The 21,344-nt window shown below is 34.6% G+C and overlaps 1 protein-coding gene and 1 pseudogene across 4 annotated transcripts in view; both read left to right on the forward strand.

The window, feature by feature from the left end:
• The window catches only part of CCDC102B (coiled-coil domain containing 102B), a 342,881-nt gene that overhangs the window by 138,047 nt on the left and 183,490 nt on the right, over positions 1-21,344 (forward strand). For all 4 annotated transcript variants that reach the window (XM_025365511.1, XM_025365512.1, XM_025365513.1 and 1 more), the window contains one exon: positions 19,302-19,418. In XM_025365511.1, the coding sequence (XP_025221296.1) occupies positions 19,302-19,418 (117 nt within the window). The remainder of the gene's footprint in view (positions 1-19,301; positions 19,419-21,344) is intronic.
• Positions 10,356-10,860, forward strand: LOC112611568 (annotated as a pseudogene).

A 21,344-nucleotide genomic window follows, 5' to 3' on the forward strand; every position in this document is an offset into this window, starting at 1 on the left:
GTATTCCTTTAGGTTAACCCCCAAGACTCCATTAGGCGGCCCTCTTCTTCATAGTACTGTGACCCATTGCACACGTGCTGTAAGCACACACACTTATAACCAAGTGTGTGTTTGCACTTCCGCACACGTGTGATCATATTTACATTCTGCTAGGACCTCTGTCAAGCTCCTGTTAGAGAATTAGACAAGAGAGGTGCCCTGAAACTCAAACGTTTTTAGCTTCACTGTGAGCCCACCTGTGCAGAGGAGGAATTGTACTTCTTCTCCTTTGTAGAATAAAAAATGGTTTAGTTCAAAAATGAAAATGAAATCAAACAAATATAGGTATCTTTATGTTAGCATACACCTTTTCTTTTTTTCTTCTTTCTCTTTTTGAGAGAGAGTTTCGCTCTTGTAGCCCAGGCTGGAGTGCAGTGGCGCCATCTCAGCTCACCGGAACCTCCGCCTCCTGGGTTCACGCCATTCTCCTGCCTCAGCCTCCCGAGTAGCTGGGACTACAGGCGCCCGCCACCACGTCCGATTAATTTTTGTATTCTTAGTAGAGATGGGGATTCTCCATGTTGGTTAGGCTGGTCTGGAACTCCCAACCTCAGGTGACCCACCCGCCTCGGCCTCCCAAAGTGCAAGGATTACAGGCATGAGCCACCACGCCCGGCAGCCTAATACCTTTTCTACAACACATATAAAAATTGTTTTTAAGTTAACCCAATAATCAATATTAACAATAAGTTAAATAAGGTATATATCTCCTCCATGAGTTTTGCATCCATGGATTCAATCAATCTCAGATCAGAAATATTAAAAACAAAAATTCTGTAGGTTCTAAAAAGCAAAACCTGAATTTACCAGGTGCGGAAGTGATTATACACACTTGTAATACATGCCTCTTTGCCTGTAGGGTATAAACCACCCTGAGGACAGAAACAATTTTTTTTTTTTTTTAGTTTTAGTTTTTATATATTTTTTAAGTCTTTGTGGGCTCCTGCTATCTCGGGGTCTGACTCTTAGTAAGAAGTGATCAGCAGATGCTTGAAAATGGGCTTAATGCGAGTAAATAAAGAATGCTTTAGGAACATGGGAAGGAAAGTTGCTGAGAATTAGCACTGCTTATTTTATCCTATTCATTATTGTTCTTTTGTTTTTTCTACATTAGTGGCTTTTGCTGCTGCTTTGTGTTTGCATTGTTCACAGGAAAAGGCACAAAGTCCCTAAAAAAGAAAGTGAAATTTTGTCAGTGATTTGGTTGCAGAAAATATTTGCACAGGTCAGACTCCTATTCCCAAAGGCTTCAAGAATGTCATACGTGATGGGAGAGTTAGGGAATGTGTTAACACATTTTAAGACACCCCATTCGCAAAAGATTTTATAAGAAACAGTGTTTCCAAGACTAATTGATTTGCATAAAAAGTAAGCAGCATCATGTTCAAGCCCCATTGCAAGATTGATACACAGAGTTTGAGGTTAGGAAATTCCTCTTTGAACCACACACTCAATGTTAATTTATGAATATGTAAAGAGGTGAGAGAGTAGGGTTTTTGACTCTTCCTAAGATAGGGGTGTCAATAAGACGAATTAAGAGGTGAAAGCTCTTGTTATGTTTCAGATCATTTGATTAAGAATGCTCCAAGCAGAAGCTCTTTAAGATTTAAAATTTAGTTAGAAGGCATAAATGCTGTATTCCTTTTGAATTAAACAACCTCTGCTCTTTACATATTTCAACAGATTTATTGAAATATAATTCTCATACCATACAATTCACCCACTTAAAAATACAGTTAAGTGGCTTTTAATGTATTTACGGAGTTGTATAACTAATACCATAATCAACTTAGAATATTTTCATCAGTCCAAGAAGAACTCAGTGTACATTAATAGTCACTTCTTATTTCTCTGCAGCCCCAAGAGCCTGAGAATACCATTGACTAATTTTATGCTGTAGATTTCTCTATTCTGGGCATTTCATATAAATGGAATTTTGTGACCTTCGCTTTAGGTAGGTTTTCAGAGTTTCTGTAATCTGCTATGATAGCACTTTTTTCTGTCACAACTCAATAAAGAACATATACATAATGTTTTTTAAAAAAACCAAATAGCTTTTTAAAATATATATTAAATAGTGTAATTTTCTCTTTCTCATAGGAAAAATGTTAACATTCAGGTGTGTGTTAGTCATGTCTGAGGCAAGAAAAAAGATTTTTAAATATTATTTTTCTTAAATGAAAACTTTAGATTTGGCAGGAATATAGGCCACTTTCTTGTGTTTGGTAGAGAAGGAATGAGAGAGAAAAAAATACATTTTAATTTCCAAGGCTTTCCAGAAATGTAAGATCTTTTATTGTGACCATAGTTGGCAATATTTCTTTTTTACTTGATAAAATTAAATCACATATTTTAACTTCATAAAATATTCCCAAATGTGAATATTTTTCTTTAGTTTTATATTGCAGTAATTATTGTACAGCTTTAGGCAATATTTAATTAAGAAGTAAATAGTGTTAATTCTTTTAAAACTCTATTTGTCTATAGGAAAAATGTAAAACATGCTTTTCTTCCGAATATCATTTTTTTCTTCCCTTAAGAGACACAGTCTTGCTCTGTTGCTCACACTGGAGTGCAGTGGCACAATCCTAGCTCACTGAAGCTTTAAACTCCCTGGCTCGAGTGATCCTCCCACCTCAGCCTCTAGATTAGCTGGGACTACAGGCATGTACCACCACAACTGGCTAATTTATAATTTTTAAAATTTTTGGAAAAGGGTGTTTCTCACTGTGTTACCCAGGCTGGTCTCCAACTCCTGGCCTCTAGTGATCTTCCCACATTGGCCTCCCAAAATGCTGGGATTAAGGGTGTGAGCCACTGTGCACAGCCCCACTAACTTTCATATCCTATTATTTCAGCTTCTGTATTAGCTGAAGGACTCAGGGTCGTGGAGCGGGAAGAGAGAGGGAGCTCATAGAATAATCTGTGAAGTTTAAAAAGTTTATAAGTGATAAATTAAAATGGTATCACTTTCAAATATATACCCTGAAGATGTTTCTACACAGCATTTTCCTAAAATCACAATCGTGATTTATTTATTTTATAGCTGTGATTGATTTAAATATTATGGATATATATGCATATATATACACATATATTGTGTGTATATATATGCATGAATGGACACATTTATACACATACTTATACAGCATACACACACATACAGTATATATATACACACATATACAGCAAATATAATGATCCATTCTTTATTTTTTCTTTATTTTCTTTTAAATAATGATATGTATATATGAACAAAAAGCATTTATATAAATTTATAGCTATTATTCTACATTAAATAAGTATTGTAGAGTTTATTTTTGCATATACATTTTTGCTTTCTTTCCTGCTCCACTTACCTTGTATCACTCACTGCAGACTCCTTTATCTTCCTAATGCTCAATACAAAACCATATGCCAATATGTATGAATAACTATATACTTATATACTCATAGTATATGTGTACATATAACTAAAGACAAATACGTACAGATACCTATAGTATTTTGTAATTTTCATGTACTGGATCACATGAATGGTTTTCTTACTCAACATCTCATGGCCAAAATTCCGAGGAAACTAGTGACATTGAATGGCTTCAGAATGTTTCACAACATGATGATTCCACAATTTATTGAATTATTTTCCTAATGGTGAACATTATTCTTTTTTTCCATCTTTTGTCCCTGTGCATGATTTTTCAGTAAACAACTCTGTGCATGTATCATTAGACTCTGAAGCTTTAATTTTTAGTCTAGTATTTTTTAATACCTCAGTTTAAGGTATGACGAATGCCCTCATGCTAATCTACTTCAGGAAATCTAATCTCAGGTTTTGATTTAATCTATCTGGGATTCTCCCCACTGTCTTCAGGAAGGTGTCTCAAATCTGGAGAGGAACATATTGCCATAGACCTGAAGGCATCTAATCACTTTTGTTACCTGTGATGTCTGCACATGATGAGCCCTAATAAGTTTTGATTAGATGCTTGTCATTATGAATTTTATCTTGTTGAGTGTTAAATATTTTCATCGTTTTATAATTATTCTTAACCTTTGTTCTGAGTCCTAATTCCATTACTTGGAAGCATATCTTTCATGTCTTGAAGCTTTTAAGTCTTGTTAGATGAGACCAGAGTAGCATTTAGCATCAGCATCAGCATCAGCAACAGATCTATTTTCTGTCACCATAGATTAGTTTGCATTTTCCAGAATTGTATAAAAATGTAATTCTACAGTGTTTACTTTTTTCTTCTATCTTCTGGTACTTAGCATACCTGCACAGAGATTCATTATTGATATGCATATCAAATTGTCTTTTTTTCCCTGGCTGTTAACACTTTTTCCTTGATCACTGGTTTAAGCAATTTGATTGTAATGTACATTGATACCACCTTCCTATTTCTTATGCTTGGAGTTTGTTAAAATTCTTGGATCTTCAGGTTTCTACTTTTTATTATATTTGGAAAATTTCTGGTCATTATATTTTTCAAATATTTAACTTCCCCTCCTCTTTGCCAGGAACTCTATTTACAGTATATTAGGTGACTTGAAGTTGTTCTACCATCTGCCCATTGGCAGTCATTGAGGTCTCACTAGGGTGGGCTATTGGGAAAGTGCTGGAGGATGTTAGGGAGTTTTGATCAATGGGTTGTATCCATCACTTTGAGGTATGCCCCAGTTTTCCAATGTTATTCTCTGTGATTTGGTCATCTATGTTTTCTAACAGGCACCCACTGAAGTAAGATTTCTACCTTGCTGCAGAGAAAGGGAGAACTAGAATTGCTATCTTTTTTAATATGTAAATTTTAAGGAGATGGCTTTCAGATCTTTGGAATAAATATTTCTGGGATAGAAAACTGTCAAGAAACTGGGAAAATATTTATTCCTTAAAGGGGCAGATAAATAATTTGCAAGTTTTTGTTTTTCTTTTTAAAAATACATGCTCCAAGAAAAGGGAAATCGGGGGCTACAGTCACAAGTAAACTTGTCTGAAGTTTTGTCAAGCTAAGAGGAACATTAAGTTTCTTTTGATGACTACCATGCTTATTTTATCACTTGTGCTTTCTTTTTCTGGAGCAGTTTAAATGTTTTGTTTTGTTTTGTTTTGTTTTTCCCTGCATTATGTGTTGTATTTTTCTATTTATTTCATGACATGTAAGTTTTGATTGGATGCTTGTCATTATGAATTTTATCTTGTTGAGTGTTAAATATTTTCGTCATTTTGTAATTATTCTTAACCTTTGTTCTGAGTCCTAATTCCATTACTTGGAAACATATCTTTCATGTCTTGAAGCTTTTAAGTTTTGTTAGATGAGACCAGAGTAGCATTTAGCCTAGGGCTATTTTACCTACTGAGTACTGAGACAAAACCATTTGGATGGAGTACTTTACCCAATGGACTGTGAATTATGAGGTCTTCCACTCTGGCTGTTGAGAACGGGGATGATTATTAACTGGCCTTGTGTGAATCCTAGAGGTTGTTACTTTTAATTCTTTCAGATGTTAGTTTTCTTAAAAGTATGCACTGATCACCACCCTGTTGAATACTCTGCAGCCCCTGAGGGTTCTCTCTCTGATGGTGCTCATCTTGGTGAGCACTTTGCTAGACATTTCATTTGAAGACTATGACTAAGAAATAAAATTATTTGTTGTGATTCAGTATCTGAAGCTGTTAGAAATAAATAACTCAAAATTTAAGGGAAAATCAGGCATATTTTTAGATTAAAAATGGAATAATAGAAAGTGATTGATTTCTAAAGGAGCTAGGTATTTGCCAATAATTTTACAAAATAACCTCCTCCTACTGATTGAACAAATTTATATAATCAACTCTCTCTAAATGTATATGTTATAGATTGATAAACAATCACATAAAGAATCACACACCATCTTGTATTTCCTTATCTGAAATATATACTAGATAACTTCTTGATAAACTACAAATTACATTTCTCAGATCAATATTCTGAGCAAGTCATAATGAATTATCTGTTGACCATGTGATATCCTTTGTTACCTTGTGGATATGTCTGTTAAGAAAAATAAATAATTATTTGGAACTCTAATTGGCTTTTTCCTGGCCTTTCAGTGACTCTGTGGACAAAAATCAGCCATCGGCTAAAATGTGTAACCTTGGATTGTTGAAACAGGCACTGAACCTTCACTTTGACTCCATTGAGTTAGGGATTACAGAATGGCAGTACTGATTTAAAATAACCCTTTCAATCATTTATAATAGACACAGTAAGGATGTATTACTTTTCATATTTTTTATTTATAAAAATTTTATGATTCAGTAGTTCAACCCTTGGATGAACTGCCATCCATATTCATCTGCACCCCCACAACCATATATAGAAGCAAAAAGTTAGCCTCCTATTACATGTATGTTACAAAGTTCTATGTCAAAGAGTAATAATGTCTTCAAGAGGGGGCAGATTCTCTTAGTGAATCACTAACAGGCAAAAAGACTTTAGACTAATAGATCTTGCTCTTTAAGATAAACCAGAAATCTTTATGCTGGGCTACTCTCCAACTATGCCTATAAATAAAGTGGGCGTAGAGTTTACTTTTTAAAATGTTTTATTATGGAAAACTTTGGCTGTGTACAAAAATACAAAGAATACTATAATGAACCCCAACATTTCCATCAGCCATATTTAATAATTTTAATCTTATGAACAGTATTTTTTGTCTATATTATTCCCATCTGCATTTCTACCTTACATTATTCTGTCTGGAAGTATTACAGCATGTATCTCAAAACATAAAGACTTATTTATCACTAAATATAACAATAACATTTTAAACCAAAAAAATGAAAAATGATTTGCTAATATTAAATATTTAGTGTTCAAAATTTCAATTTACTAAGAAATATGATTTTAAAATTATTTACTTTATTTGAATCAGAAATCAAATACAGCGCAGCCATCTTGATTGGATATATATTTTCAAGTGTGGTTTATATATATATATATTTATATCTATTTCTCCATTTCTCCTTTTTCTCTTTTTATAATTTATTCATTAAAAAACTAGATCATTTATCCCGTAGAGTTTTAATGTGCAATACCCTGTACTGTAGTACTGTTTGCTATTTTACTCCATCCTCTGTGTCTCCTACAAAATGAAAGTCAAATTTAAAGAGTTTGGTTTGATTCAATTTCAAGACTTATTCATAGAAATGTGTCAGTGTGTTTCTCTATTAGGAAGCACATGATATATGATTGTGTCTGACTGTGGTATTAGTAGACTGATACTCATTGCCTAGAACCATAGATGAATCAGGAGTTGCAAAGCTGTAATTTTCCAGCTCAATTATTTCTGCCCAAGCTATTATTTGGAATATTTAAATAAAGAGAACTTCATCTCATATAATATTTTGTTCATTTAAATAAGTCAGGACACATAATAAATTTACATTCTCCCCAACCCCGCCATTTCTTTAACCAAGTAACAAAATAATGAATTGGATCACTACCATTCTTCAATGTTGATCAAATTTGATAAATTTTTCTTTTTTTAGTATCAATATTAAGACATGGATTTAAACTTATTGGATGTATTTCATTCTATTACTGTATTATCCTTACTGATATTCAAAAGCTACCATATTTAGAAAGCAGGAACCTCTTTATATTGTCTATTGAGTGCAATTGATGTATTAGTAATAATACATCAATTTTTTTATAGATTTCTCACTTCATAGAATGACAAGATATACTGGAATCACCCTGTTTCAGACCTGGATAAAGCAAACTCTTTAGAGTCCAGGGTTCTTTCAGTGGGAAACATCTTAAGACCACAATCTGTGCATACATATGTGCATAGATACTGAGATGGTCATTATTTCTAGGCCATTTCAGTGGAAAGACTGGGAAAAATTGTAAATATATTGAATTATTTTTGCCTCTCTTTATTGGTCATAGTTTCTAAAGCCCTTTTTAATCTATCCTCATTATTTTTGGATTTTAGCATTTTATTTCTTTTCATCTTTCCTCAAGGAATCATCTGTTGCACTAATTTGCTCTTCTGTTCCTTCTAGTTTATTCTGAAACAATTTTTCTTTTTTTCTATTTTCTATTCTTTCAATATAGAAGAGACAGAAAAGTACAAAGAAGAAAACAAGAAAGGTCACCCAGAGAGAAGCATACTGAGAGTTTTGTGTACAGTCAGCTCATTTAAAATACTGATATTGGGATCCTACTGCTGCCTGCTTTTTCATTTTCCAGGAAAATAAAACCTGACCTGAAGTGTAATGATTTTTTCTTTTATTTCTAATTCTTTCCTGGGTACTGTTACATTTTTCTAATTCCTGGTTTTCCTGCATCATACTATTTATTGTTTTAATAATGTTGTTCAATTGCATTAAAAATTAGCTCTGTTTTTCTTTTTCTATAGTGGGCATATATCTTCCACTGCTTCATTGTCAGTAGCATACTTTCACTATCTTTAAAACATTATTTTTATCTTTTTGTCCTTAATAAGATCATACATGATTCAACTACGATTGTCTTCTGTTGCTCATTATGGCATGAATTAATTTCTGTACTGATAATAAAAAGATTGAATCTAGAAACATTTTCTGGCTTCACTGCTTGAGAGCTGACTATTCTTAATATTTTCATGGAATATCCAAAATATTCCTTGTTCTTTCCAAATATTTCTTGTTCTCTCCAAAAATGCCTGACTCTGGATTATTTCTTTTCTCTGCTTGTATTGCCACTATCCCATCAATATTGCCACTATTCCCATCTATTATCAGTATTCTCTTCTCAGTAGAGGGTGTGTTTTTGAAGGAAGCTTGATGTTTTCTGTTTTGCTTTGTTTTGTTTATGAAAGTATAAAGGATTAACACTTTCCTAGTTCTTTAGGGTTTACCACTAGCCTATTCCATTCACTCACAAATCAGGTTGTGTAAAAATGTGTGAACTCTCCTAGTTGTATTTACTGTTCTCACATTGGCCTGACACACTTGCCAAGGCATGACGATTGCCAACTGAAGGGTTCCCATATTCTCACGTCCTCCTTTTCTTATATGTTCACAAATAGATGCTGATCTTCTGCAATTCCTGAGGTGTCAGTAGATTTTCTTAACCTACTTGTGTCTTAGGGTTCACAGGGATAACTTTTCACCTCATTTTGTTATAGGCATCTACAATTTTGGTTTTGTTAAGTTCACTGCTCCGACTGGTTTTATGGAGAGACTTGCAGACTTTAGAATAATTACCATCATCATACCACTGCCATCTCCCTATGATTCCTCACAGGAATAGGTATATGTTTTTTAATTCCAGATTCACAACTTCCATACATAGTTATTCATAAATTAATCTGCCTAAGGAAGTACTTTGCAAGCAAGTTTTCCTTTCCTATATTACCTTCCATCCACTTTTCAAATGAAGGGCATACTCGTCTCTTTTTCTCAGTATTATTTTGAAGCATTTTGTGAGAGTGGAAAAACACTTGGGGTACTTAATAGAGAGATATCAGATCCCCTGGAGCTCAGAGGGATATGTTGAAATATTGTTGTTGAGAAATAAACTAATCAATGGGTCACAGATCTTTGGCATTTCAGGTGGTTTCTAATTTTCTCTTTATAAGAATATAGGAATATGACCTACCAGACTGGTCAGCTTATAAATAATAACAAATAAATTTTGATATTAGATAAAAATATGTCTTTGTCATGTATTTAGAAGGATAGTTAATAAAACACAAAGACCCTGATTAAATAAAACTTCTTCCATGTCTATCTAACATGTGTGATCAATTTTCTTAATGCCTACATTAACAAAAGAATAATTCTTATGTCATTCTATCAGTAACTAATTTCATCCATAAACACACAAATTAATTGAAAAAAGGTCACCTATCTCATTAAGAGATGCATTTCTAGTAAATGATTAGTTTATATTTAATAATTATCAAAATCTGTACTATCTTGTTTATTTTTAAGCAATTGTGTACACATAACAATTATTAGGGTAATTCATTCCAAAAGAAACTTTTAAAAATATTTGGGGTGTTATAGTAATAATAGATACATACATACTTTATACCCACAGTTTTATTGCATATTATAGAGTAAAAACTTTCTCAAGTGTAAACATTTCACATATCATGGTATGATAATCTGGAGGCAATGGGATAATAAAAATTGAGGGAATAAAATAACAATATAAAATTGTAAGATGATACCAAATATCACATTTCTATGTTTTTAAGATGTCATTGCTTACAGTAAAGTGTGATATAATCATTCTATTTAAAATGTCAACATGTAGACTTTTGTCCAGGCCAGATGCAAGATGGTTGTACTCTTGCGAAGACATGTTGGCTGTCATTGCCTCGGAGCCCAATTTAGCCCTCTGCTCTATATCAGAAAAGCTGCTCCTTTGGAAACCTCAGTCAAAAAAGAGATGGAGTGGCTCTGGAATAAGAACATAGGTTCAAACTGCCCTTTATCTTCCCATAGCACTATCTACAGTTGGTCTATTCCCATGGCGATGTCCATTTGCCACCATGGCACTGGTATTGCTTTGAATGCATGGGTCTGTCTTTTTGGTATCGGCCCTTTTGCTCCCCGGGAACTTTGAGTATTATTTGAAACTTGTGAAGTCCCTGTGTCTGGGGCCAGCACCGATCCACCACAGCTAAGTTTGTACTCCTCTTCCCTCTCATGTATCACACCTGGAGTGCGATCTCACACTTGATGTGGTATCTGGGAATAGCCTTGAAGCCCAGCTACATCAGTCTAGAGTGGTTGTCTTGGTTCTTACTGTGTTGTCGTCTGTAGGGCTGGCAGCTATATGAAGAGCTGATGTTCCCAACGTCATCTTTCCACACACTATTAAGTTCACATATCTTCCCATTTGTCACTCTTATTCTCCAGTCTGGGCCAAGTTCTCCTGATTTATTTAGATCCTTTTGGGCTTTCAGATCCCCTGGAGCTCAATAGCAGTAGATCATAGTGGTGGAAAAGAGTCCAGTTTTACCCTTGTTTCTAAATATGGAGTGGCTGCAAAATCTTCCCTTTTCCTGCCCACAATTTGCCTACTCTGGGCATAGAAGCACTTATTCTCTCTCCAACTGGGCTTTGATTTGTGCTGAGTCAGCTTTTGGCTCCTTCTCCCTGAGACAGTGGAAACAGACAGCTCTGTGGCCTCTGTCCTGGGGGCTGGGGGTGAGACTTTTGGTGCCACTGCCTATGGGTTGTTGGCCTAAAGGACAATTCTGTTCATTGGTCATAACCCATGCCTTTAACACCTACACAGTGTTATTGAAAGAAGAGAGAGGAGAGAGTGGAAGGGAATTAATCTGTCCCAGCTGGAGGGAGATAAAGAGGGCTACTTAATTCTTGGAGATGCCATTTTGGGGAGAAAATATATCGCTTCTGGCACAAGACAGAAATCCAGACAACTACCATTGAATATATTATTTCTCAATGATATTTCCTTTTATTGCATTTCCAGAAAAACAAACTTCTTAATTTCATGCTTCCAAGTCCATATACCATTTTTTTTTCTAAAACTGAGTTAAAATACTCATTTTATGAAAAGTAAATATTTAAAATTCACTAAAAATTTTATTTTTGAGTTCAAATAAATAAACCATTTTAACAAAAACTTTAAAAATTAAAAAAAATACATTGGTAAGAGAACAAAAGACCATTGAGATAAGTGATTTGACATCCTTGTTTTGACTTGAAGAATACAATAACTTTTTTATTTGTTAAAGCTAAACATTCTTCAATGTATTTTCTATCATTCTCTAAAGTTAAGGGAGGGAATTAGGTAAAATCTACTTTAAGGGATTGTGGCTAAATTTTTTGAAGCAATGATCTCAGGCATCAAATACTTCTTTGTGGCTTATATTCCCATTTGAAGACTTCTCTTTGCATTGATAAATAATACATGTTATTTGGAATCTTAACCTTGCTGTCACATATTTCTAGTCCCACTGCATTTGAGTCTACTCTTTGGACATATTTCCTCCTTACATTCCTCAGCTTTCATAAGGATATATCGCTACCAAAACCTGACCAAATGTAAAATACTTGCTCATATACCCTTAAGCTAATTGATATTCAATACTTATCTCAAGAACCACATTAAAAACATGTGTACCAACAGGAAGGCAATCGGGAGAGCTAACAAAATTTATTGACCAAGGTCAATCTGATCACAATTTCAAAAAATGACCCAAACTTAAGTGTGAAGAAAAGATTTGGGGGGTGAGCATGATGAGGAAACTGTTATGAGCCTGTTACAGTAATCTAGCTAGAAATATTCACGTGTCCTGAGCTTGGTGGTGGAGGAGGTATGTTGAGAAATATGCAGGTGAAGGAAGTGATAATGATTGGTGATTAAACGAATGTTGCAAATGCATGAAGATTCAGGGGAGGTGACACAGAAGGAGAAGTTAAGATTTCTGACCTTATCAGCCAGGTGGACATTCGCCAAGAGAACACAACAACCAGAAGAAAAATGTAAGGGAAAAAGACAGTGAATTTAGTTCTGAATATGTTGAGGTTGAGTTGGAAGTGTTTGGTAGGATTATGGATTTGTGAATGTAGAAAGGAAAGTTGAACAATGAACAGAGAGATGATGGCTTAAGCCATGACAGTAGGTGGGATGACTCTGGGTTGGGGCACTGAGGATTGACACCAAGCAAGACAGAGAGAAAAGGAGAAACTGCACAGAAATCCAAGCAGGAGGGTGTTGCGGGAAGTCAGGGACCCGAACGGAGGGACTGGCTGAAGCCGCGGCAAAAGAACATAAATTGTGAAGATTTCATGGACATTTATTAGTTCCCAAAATTAATACTTTTATAATTTCTTACACCTGTCTTTACTGTAATCTCTGAACATAAATTGTGAAGATTTCATGGACACTTATCACTTCCCCAGTGAATATCCTTGTGATTTCCTATGCCTGTCTTTACTTTAATCTCTTAATCCCATCATCTTCTTTGTAAGCTGAGGAGGATGAATGTCGCCTCAGGACCCTGTGATTGTATCAACTGCACAAGTTGTTTGTAGAGCTTGTGTGTTTGAACTATATGAAATCTGGGTATCTTAAAAAAAGAACAAGATAACAGCGATGTTCGGGGAACAAGAGAGGTAACTTTGAACTGGCCGCTGGTGAGCCAGACGGAACAGAGCTATATTTCTCCTCTTTCATAAGCAAATAGGAGAAATATCGCTGAATTCTTTTTCTCAGTAAGGAACATCCCTGAGAAAGAGAATGCACCTGGAGGGTAGGCCTATAGACAGCCCTCTCAAAGCGAGCCATCTTTTATGGTTGAAGCCGAAGGGATGAAATAAACCCCAGTCTCCTGTGGTGCTCCCAGGCTTATCAGGTGGAGGAAAATTCCTGCCTAATAAATTGTGGTCAGACAGGTTATCTGCTCTCAAACCTGTTTCCTGATAAGATGTTATCAGTGACAATGCCTGCCTGAAACTTCATTAGCAATTTTAATTTCTCCTCATCTGGTGGTCCTGTGATCTCACCCTGCCTCCATTTGCTTTGTGATATTTTATTACCTTGTGGAGTATGTGATCTCTGTGACCCACACCCTATTCGTGCACTCCCTCCCCTTTTGAAAATCCCTAATAAAAACTTGCTGGTTTTACCGCTAGGGGAACATCACCGATCCTGCCGACATGTGATGTCTCCCCTGGACACCCAGCTTTACATTTCTCTCTCTTGTGCTCTTTCCCTTTATTTCTCAACCCAGCCGGGACACTTAGGAAATAGAAAAGAACCCACGTTAAACATCGGGAAGCAGGAAAACTATTCTTTGTATAAGCCCAAGGAAGAGAGTCTTTGAACAAGGGCATTGTCAACAGTGTATAATTCTGCCAAGGATTCGAGTAAGGGCAGAACTGAATATTGCGTGGTGGAAAGTATGAGGAATGCTGGTAGCAGAAGCGAGTGAGAAAGTTAAGCGCAGCAACTCTTTCAAGGCACTTGATGGTAAGAGGAAACAAAGAACTTGAGTGGAAGCTCCAAGACTGGATAAAATATTATCCTTTTTGTTAATCTGTTTAAGTTCCTTGTAGATTCTGGATATTAGACATTGATCAGATGGGTAGATTGTAAAAATTTTCTCCCATTCTGTGGGTTGCCTGTTCACTCTGATGATAGTTTGTTTTGCTGTTCAGAAGCTCTTTAGTTTAATTATATCTCATTTGTCAATTTTGGTTTTCGTTGCAATTGCTTTTGGGGTTGTAGTCATGAAGTCTTTTCCCATGCCTATGTCTTGAATGGTATTAGCTAGGTTTTCTTCTAGTTTTTTTATGGTTTAGGTTTTATGTTTAAGTCTTTAATCCATCTTGAGTTAATTTTTGTATAAGATGTAAGAAAGGGTCTGGTTTCAGTTTTCTGCATATGGCCAGCCAGTTTTCCCAGCACCATTTATTAAATAGGGAATCCTTTCCCAATTGCTGGTTTTTGTCAGGTTTTTCAAAGATCAGATGGTTGTAGACGTGTGGTGTTATTTCTGAGGCCTCTGGAAACCATCATTCTCAGCAAACTAACACAGGAACAGAAAACCAAACACCGCATGTTCTCACCCATAAGTGGGAGTTGAACAATGAGATCACATGGACACAGGGAGGGGAACATCACACTCCGGAGCCTGTCAGGGGGTCGTCGGGGGGCGGGCAAGGGGAGCGAGCAGCAAATCACCATGAAACATGTATACCTATGTAACAAACCTGCACATTCTGCACATGTATCCCAGAACTTAAAGTATAATCATAATAATAATAAAGAAAAGATTATCCTTCGACCCTTGATCTCCCACACTCCCTCATCCCCAACCGAAATGGAAAGTATTGAGCAATTACATGTTAATGGGGAAGAAACCAAGAAAATTTCAAGATACACGAGATAAACAACTCTTAGAATGAGTTTGCCAAGTACCCTGAAGGTATGAAATTCTAAGTACAACTGAAATGATTAGACTTTGACTTTAGAAGAGATATTTAAGTTCTTTAAAAGAGTAAAAGATTTCTGTAGAGACATGCAAATTTGTATATTTCATCACAGGAAGTAGGAGGTCCTTAGCTCCTATTTCTCCATGAAAGAAGTTGAAAGATTATTTGTTGAAAGTTATGGGAGAAATGCTAGATTTGGTGTTTAGGGGATATTGAATAATTCTACATGGTTAATAATATTGACTTAAATATTTGGTGAATGATTTCCAAAGAGCAGAACTTTGGAGTCTGCATTAACTACTTAATCCTTTTAGATCATTTTGAAGGTTAAAATGTGAAGCAAAATGACAATAGGGTATGTTACTTTTTTTGCCTTTTTGTAATTATTTTTCTTTTTCTACTATATATGAATAAGAAAATACTTTATGTTACACAATACTTTTGTTTCTTGGAGATCGTCTTCAGTTTTTTTCCATTCCATGCTTATCTGAATATAGAATACACATTTATATGTGGTACTGATAATTTTCCAGAAGTGAATTATAGCAGATATTTCTGAGATCAAGGATATGGCAAATTGCCTGGTTTAAATTTTCATAAACACTGCAATAAAAACAGAGGATTTTTAAACAGTGATTTTGGAGTTATATTATGGTACAAACACAGAAAAAAGAGAAGGTTTACCAGAGAATAAACTAAATAAATATTAAATAAAAGGACAGGAACTTGGAAAATGCTTTCTAATGCTGAGTAATTCACCTCATAGAGTACTTTCTATTTCTGTCACTGTCAACTTAACGAATGCGATATATCAGTTGTGGATGACATTCATAATTCCACTAAATTAATCATTGTTAGCATCTATATGTCCACTGCTTTAAACTTCTCAGCTGCTAAATAGATTTTCATTACAAATCCATTAATCTAAACCTAAATTTGAAGAGGCAAGTAACAAAATTAAGGTTATTTTGTGTCCAAAGCATAATTTTAAAATGTTCAAAGTAATTGTTTTTTAAGGAGAAAGTATACTTGTTTAATCAATCTGTTCATCAATTTTCCCTGCTATATTGTTTTAGTGGCTTTAGTTGTATAATATTTTATTACTTATTATTTTTATTTATTTTTTTACTCCTCCATGCCTAGAATATACAAATAACAGTGAGGAAGATAGAAGGTGGAGTAGAATGAGGACCAGGAGTAGGAGATGAGGGCTGAGGAGTTATCAGATCATGTGGATAATGACTTTGATTTATATAGTAAGTTGATTGAAAAGCTATTGAAGAAAATTGAGCAGGGGAGTTTCATGATCTGAATTGCTTTTTAAAAAGCTTTATTTGGTGGCTATCTTGAGAAAGGAAGTATGAGGCTACATGCAGAAGCAGAAAGAATGGAGGCTATTAAAATAACTGAAGTAAGAGATCATGGTGGTTTTTGATCAGAATAATGGTGGAAATGGAGAGAAGTAACTGGATTTATTATGCTTTGTGAAGGGCAAGCTGATTTAGTTAGCTTTAGTTTGGATGTGGCATAGAGAAATAAAGAACTTAACATATTCAATAATTTTGGGAAGGATGGTATCGATATTTACTGAGGTGACAAAGATTGACAGAGAAACAGTTTTGAGGGAGAAGTTCTGAATTCGGCTTTCCAGTGTGTTAAGTGTGGGATGCCCTTTAGAGGTGTTGGGTAGGAAGCTGGACATGTGTATTCAAAGTTCAATGGAAAACTATAGGCTGGAGACAGACACTTAAAATTTGCCAGCATTGCAATTAGTACAAATGAAGTAGGTACACGGGAACCATCCAATGGAGTAGATCAGAAACACAGCAGGCAGCAGGACCAAATTTCAATGCACTCCAGCATTGAACTTTACTTCCCAAATAAATTTTTTTTCTTGACCTATTTAATAAATTTCCTAGAGGACTATATTTTATTATTTAAATTATTGAATTTGCTGTGTCCTTAATTTATGAGTGTAATATATTCTTATTTTTTTCTTGAAGATAGTGATGACAGTAGTTTTTTAAAACTAGTATCCTCTTTTATATCTTACATTGGTTCCAGTTACTTCTCTCCATTTCCACCATTATTCTGATCAAAAACCACCATGATCTCTTCCTTCAGTTATTTTAAGAGCCTCCGTCCTTTCGCCTTCTCCATGTGGCCTCCCTTTTCTTCAATTTTTTTCTTTCCTCTATAGACATTCTGTTTCTTAATCGTAATCTTGACTATTCCTGTTTTTCTTGTTTTGTTTTATTTTGTTTTATGCCACTCTTATATTCTTCACATGCCCAGAGATCTTTGATTTTTCCACTCACAATGATGAATGATGTGGATTTATTTGAGGTATTTGACGTGGGTTTCCTTTGCTGTTGTTTATAAAAATTTGCTTTCCTGCCTCCTCTCTCTTTTGAGTGGTACAGTTCATTGAGAGTTCTGTTGGCAATTGAAAGGTTTATTGATGGATTGAATTCCCTGTGGTTTAATGACGAGATTTCAGAAGTTAAATGGGAAGCATTCAATTACCCAAATGAATTCGATATTCTTTTGGTAAATCTAAACCAAAACTGGTTGCTTTTATTTTACTTCTACTATCCTCTGTTTTATTTAGCAAAGTAATTTATATTCTTCTGGCTAGGGATTAATGCCACGTTGTCTATTTAACTACCATGATAGTGAGCTGGACTTGCCTACTCAGACTTTCAAAGAACTCTGTGGTATTTTCTCTTGTCCTCTTCCTTGCCTTCTGTGTGCTCTCTTTATGTTACCAGCTCTGAACATGGAGTCTCTCTGTAGTGTGTTGGGAAATCAGCTTCTACCATTATTGTAGTTGATTTCTAGTATACTTAGACTATGGCATTTTCTGCTGTTTCCTTTACTATCTCTTCCTATCAGTTTATTGCCTTTGAGACAATTATTTCAGTGGCCTTTAGGTCTATAATTATAGATGCAATAATGGTTTAAAACTCAGGTAATGCATTTGGCAAGTACTTTCTTAAAATTTGCTTCCTCCAGTTATTATCTTTGTGAATTTAGGAAAGTTACTTAAGTCTCTTAAAAATATGGTTCACCTCGAGGCGGAAAGATCACGAGGTCAGGAGATTGAGACCATACTGGCTAACACGGTGAAACCCCATTTCTACTAAAAATACAAAAAATTAGCCGAGCGTGGTGGCAGGTGCCTGTAGTCCCAGCTACTCGGGAGGCTGAAGCAGGAGAATAGCATGAACCCGGGAGGTGGAGCTTGCAGTGAGCCGAGTTCACGTCACTGTTCTCCAGCCTGGGCAACAGAGCGAGACTCTGTCTCAAAAAAAAAAAAAAAAAATATATATATATATATATATATATATATGTATGTATATATAGGGTTCACTTTTCTCTAGTGGAGGGATAATGATAACAATGCCTAACATATAGGATTACTGTTAGCATTAACTAAGGCAATATATATCAAGTTCAGTTCTTGGGGACTAGCACATGCTTAATATTACTATTATTAATAACAACATTATGAGTACTACTTTTTATTTTTAAACAGATAGTGTAACATTGGCTTTTGTATTTTAATTTGTTATAAAATTACACACATATTATGTAATATGGATGATGGAAACATTTACCTACATAGGTTAAAATATATGTCAATATAATGAAAACAGCATATATGTGTGCAACTACATATTTTATATATTTATCAAATTTCACGGTTCTGCTGAAAATTTTTAATTTTAAGAACGATTGTGGGAAAATAATCATTGTTTGCATTTGTAGGACTTTTCTCACCTTTTTATTTTTTTCTGCAGTCATTTTCTATGGAAATTTATTGACAGTGTTTATAGATTTTTTCACATATTTTATCAGCCCAAGCAGTATGTATATACTTTTTTTTCCATTGCCCAAGTTTGTCTCTGTTACAATTAATATGCTATTAAATAGACATAAAAAAGATTACAAAGAATACTGAGGTACTAATATTCAGGATGAAAAGATAAGGGTTAATTGGTAAGCTTAGAAACCAGCTGGTCAATTGTTTCAGAGTTTGTGGAGGTAACTGAGTTCTGCCTAGTTTTCAACTGATGAATTGGAATTTACAGAGATTTGCTTATTTTTTTTTAGAGGTTAGCATTTTTGAACTACAAGTATAACAATAAATGGTTCAACCACAATCATTACATCAACAGCAACAAGCCTGCCAGAATCCACATAGGAAAAAAGCAAAACAACACTAAAGCTAAATGAAAGACTAATGTGGATTATCCTGTAACCACCCTTTATAGCATCCTGTGATTATAGTTTCAACTTTCTTTTTCAGTTTGACATTCGTCTTGGTCAACATAATGATGAAATGGAAGAACTGTCAGGCAATGTAAAGGAAGAATCCAAATCTCAAAACAGCAAAGACAGAGTGATTTGTGAGTTAAGAGCAGAGGTAAGACATTGGGTAAAGAGTGCCATATATATTAAAACATAACTGACTGTTGTTAAATGCCATACTACGTTAAGTAGGGTAATAGATGTGCCTTTGGTTACTTTATGAAAGTGAATGCTGCTGCTAATGTAATTAGCTTATATATGATTTAAAAGGCTGTGGAATGACATTGGCCCATAACTAGATCTGAGTTATTTGAATATTACTTAAAGATGAAATATTTAACTATAAAACTATCTTGTAGCCAATACAAGTCTTACTGTGCATAAATATTTTTTAAAAGTTCAACCAGCTGCTGGATCATGTATGTTCATTTACTTTCAGAACCAATGACATACAAGATATGTGTCATGCAATTTCTGGTGGAATTAACATTGCTGTTGGCAGCTAACAACAGTGAGAAATAAAATAAATTCACTTTTGTTGTAGTTAATTCATTTCTTAGATACACCACCTAAGAAACATTTATTTTTCCACTCCTGCCACCACCAACAATAAATGAATTTTCACAAATGTGTAAACTCTGAGTGTTTTTTACTGTTCTGTAGGTAAAAACAGAATTATTGCATTTATAGAAAGGAGAAGGGAGTGAGTTATTTGTACTTCACAGAAAATAGCATGATGGCATTAAAAATGGAAAATCACAAATTATTTGTCTTGGAACAGATAATTCTGGGAAAATAGCTTGGAAACAAATGCGTAAGAGCAATTTACAGACTGAAATGAATTTAATGCAACTGTAGGCTGGTAGAAAACTGATTTGTATTAGGTTTTCTTCCTTATATAACTCTTCAAATTCTGAACCAACACCAGAGTATATTTACATCAGATGAATATAGTGCAATGGGAAATATACAGATTTTGGAGCTAGAAATGGGTCCATTACCTCCTGATTACTTTATTCTTGTCAATGCTGTAAGCATCTTTGTGTGTCAGTCTCCAGATTAAAATAATAGTAATAATAATATTAATAATAGTCATGAAACAGGATTTTGGAAAATGTATGTACTGCAAGAAAACAGTTTTCTGAGACAGAGTGCTCTAGTATTGAAACTTATAGCTAAGCTGCTTAGGAGAATTATATCCTCCCTGTGTTCCTCCTCATCACATCAATGCCATCCCATGACAGCTCTTCTATGAGTCCTAAAAGTGGTGTTGGGGTGAGATGGCATATATCAAGAGGTCCATTATGAGAAAGGCTGAACTGTTGAATACAAATCTTCGTAAGTCAAAGAGAAAAATTGGTGGCGTTCGTAACTTTTGTTTTCTAAGAGGAAACAAACGATCAGGATAGATACCTCTTTTTCTTGACCCTCAGCTCTGAGAATCATCTTTCATTAAACATTGTACAACATGTTGTATAAAAGCTTATTTAATAGTTAACGGCAGAAAAGGAGGAAGGCACATCTAGATATTTATTATAACTCTCCTCAAAAGCCAAGAACATTATGTATACACTTTTTTTTAAAGACAAGTTTTAGGTTCACAGCAAAATTGAGCAGAAAGTAGACAGTTTGCACATACTTCCCCTTTCCCCCAGAGACTCCTCCACAACCAACATCCTTCATCAGTGCTGCATGTTTGTTTGTTATAACTGAGAAACAAACTGAGACATTATCAACCGCAGTCATAGTTTACATTAAGGTTCACTCTGTGTTGTACATTCTATGGCTTTTGACAAATGCATAATAACATATATCTACCATGTTAGTATCATGCAGATGCTAAACAAATATTGTATAGAAATATGTTTTTTTGCAACTTGTTTATATAAATGTGTCACAACTACTTATGTTTACATAAAAGTACTATAATTTAATTAAATTTAATAACATTTAAAAAATTAGTTTATTATTTTTAGATATATAATCAGCACTACAGTGAGTATGCGTATGTATATAAATCACTGGATATTTAAAAATGGCT

This window comes from Theropithecus gelada, chromosome 18, assembly GCF_003255815.1.
Source record: "Theropithecus gelada isolate Dixy chromosome 18, Tgel_1.0, whole genome shotgun sequence".
Classification (NCBI taxonomy): Eukaryota; Metazoa; Chordata; class Mammalia; order Primates; family Cercopithecidae; genus Theropithecus; species Theropithecus gelada.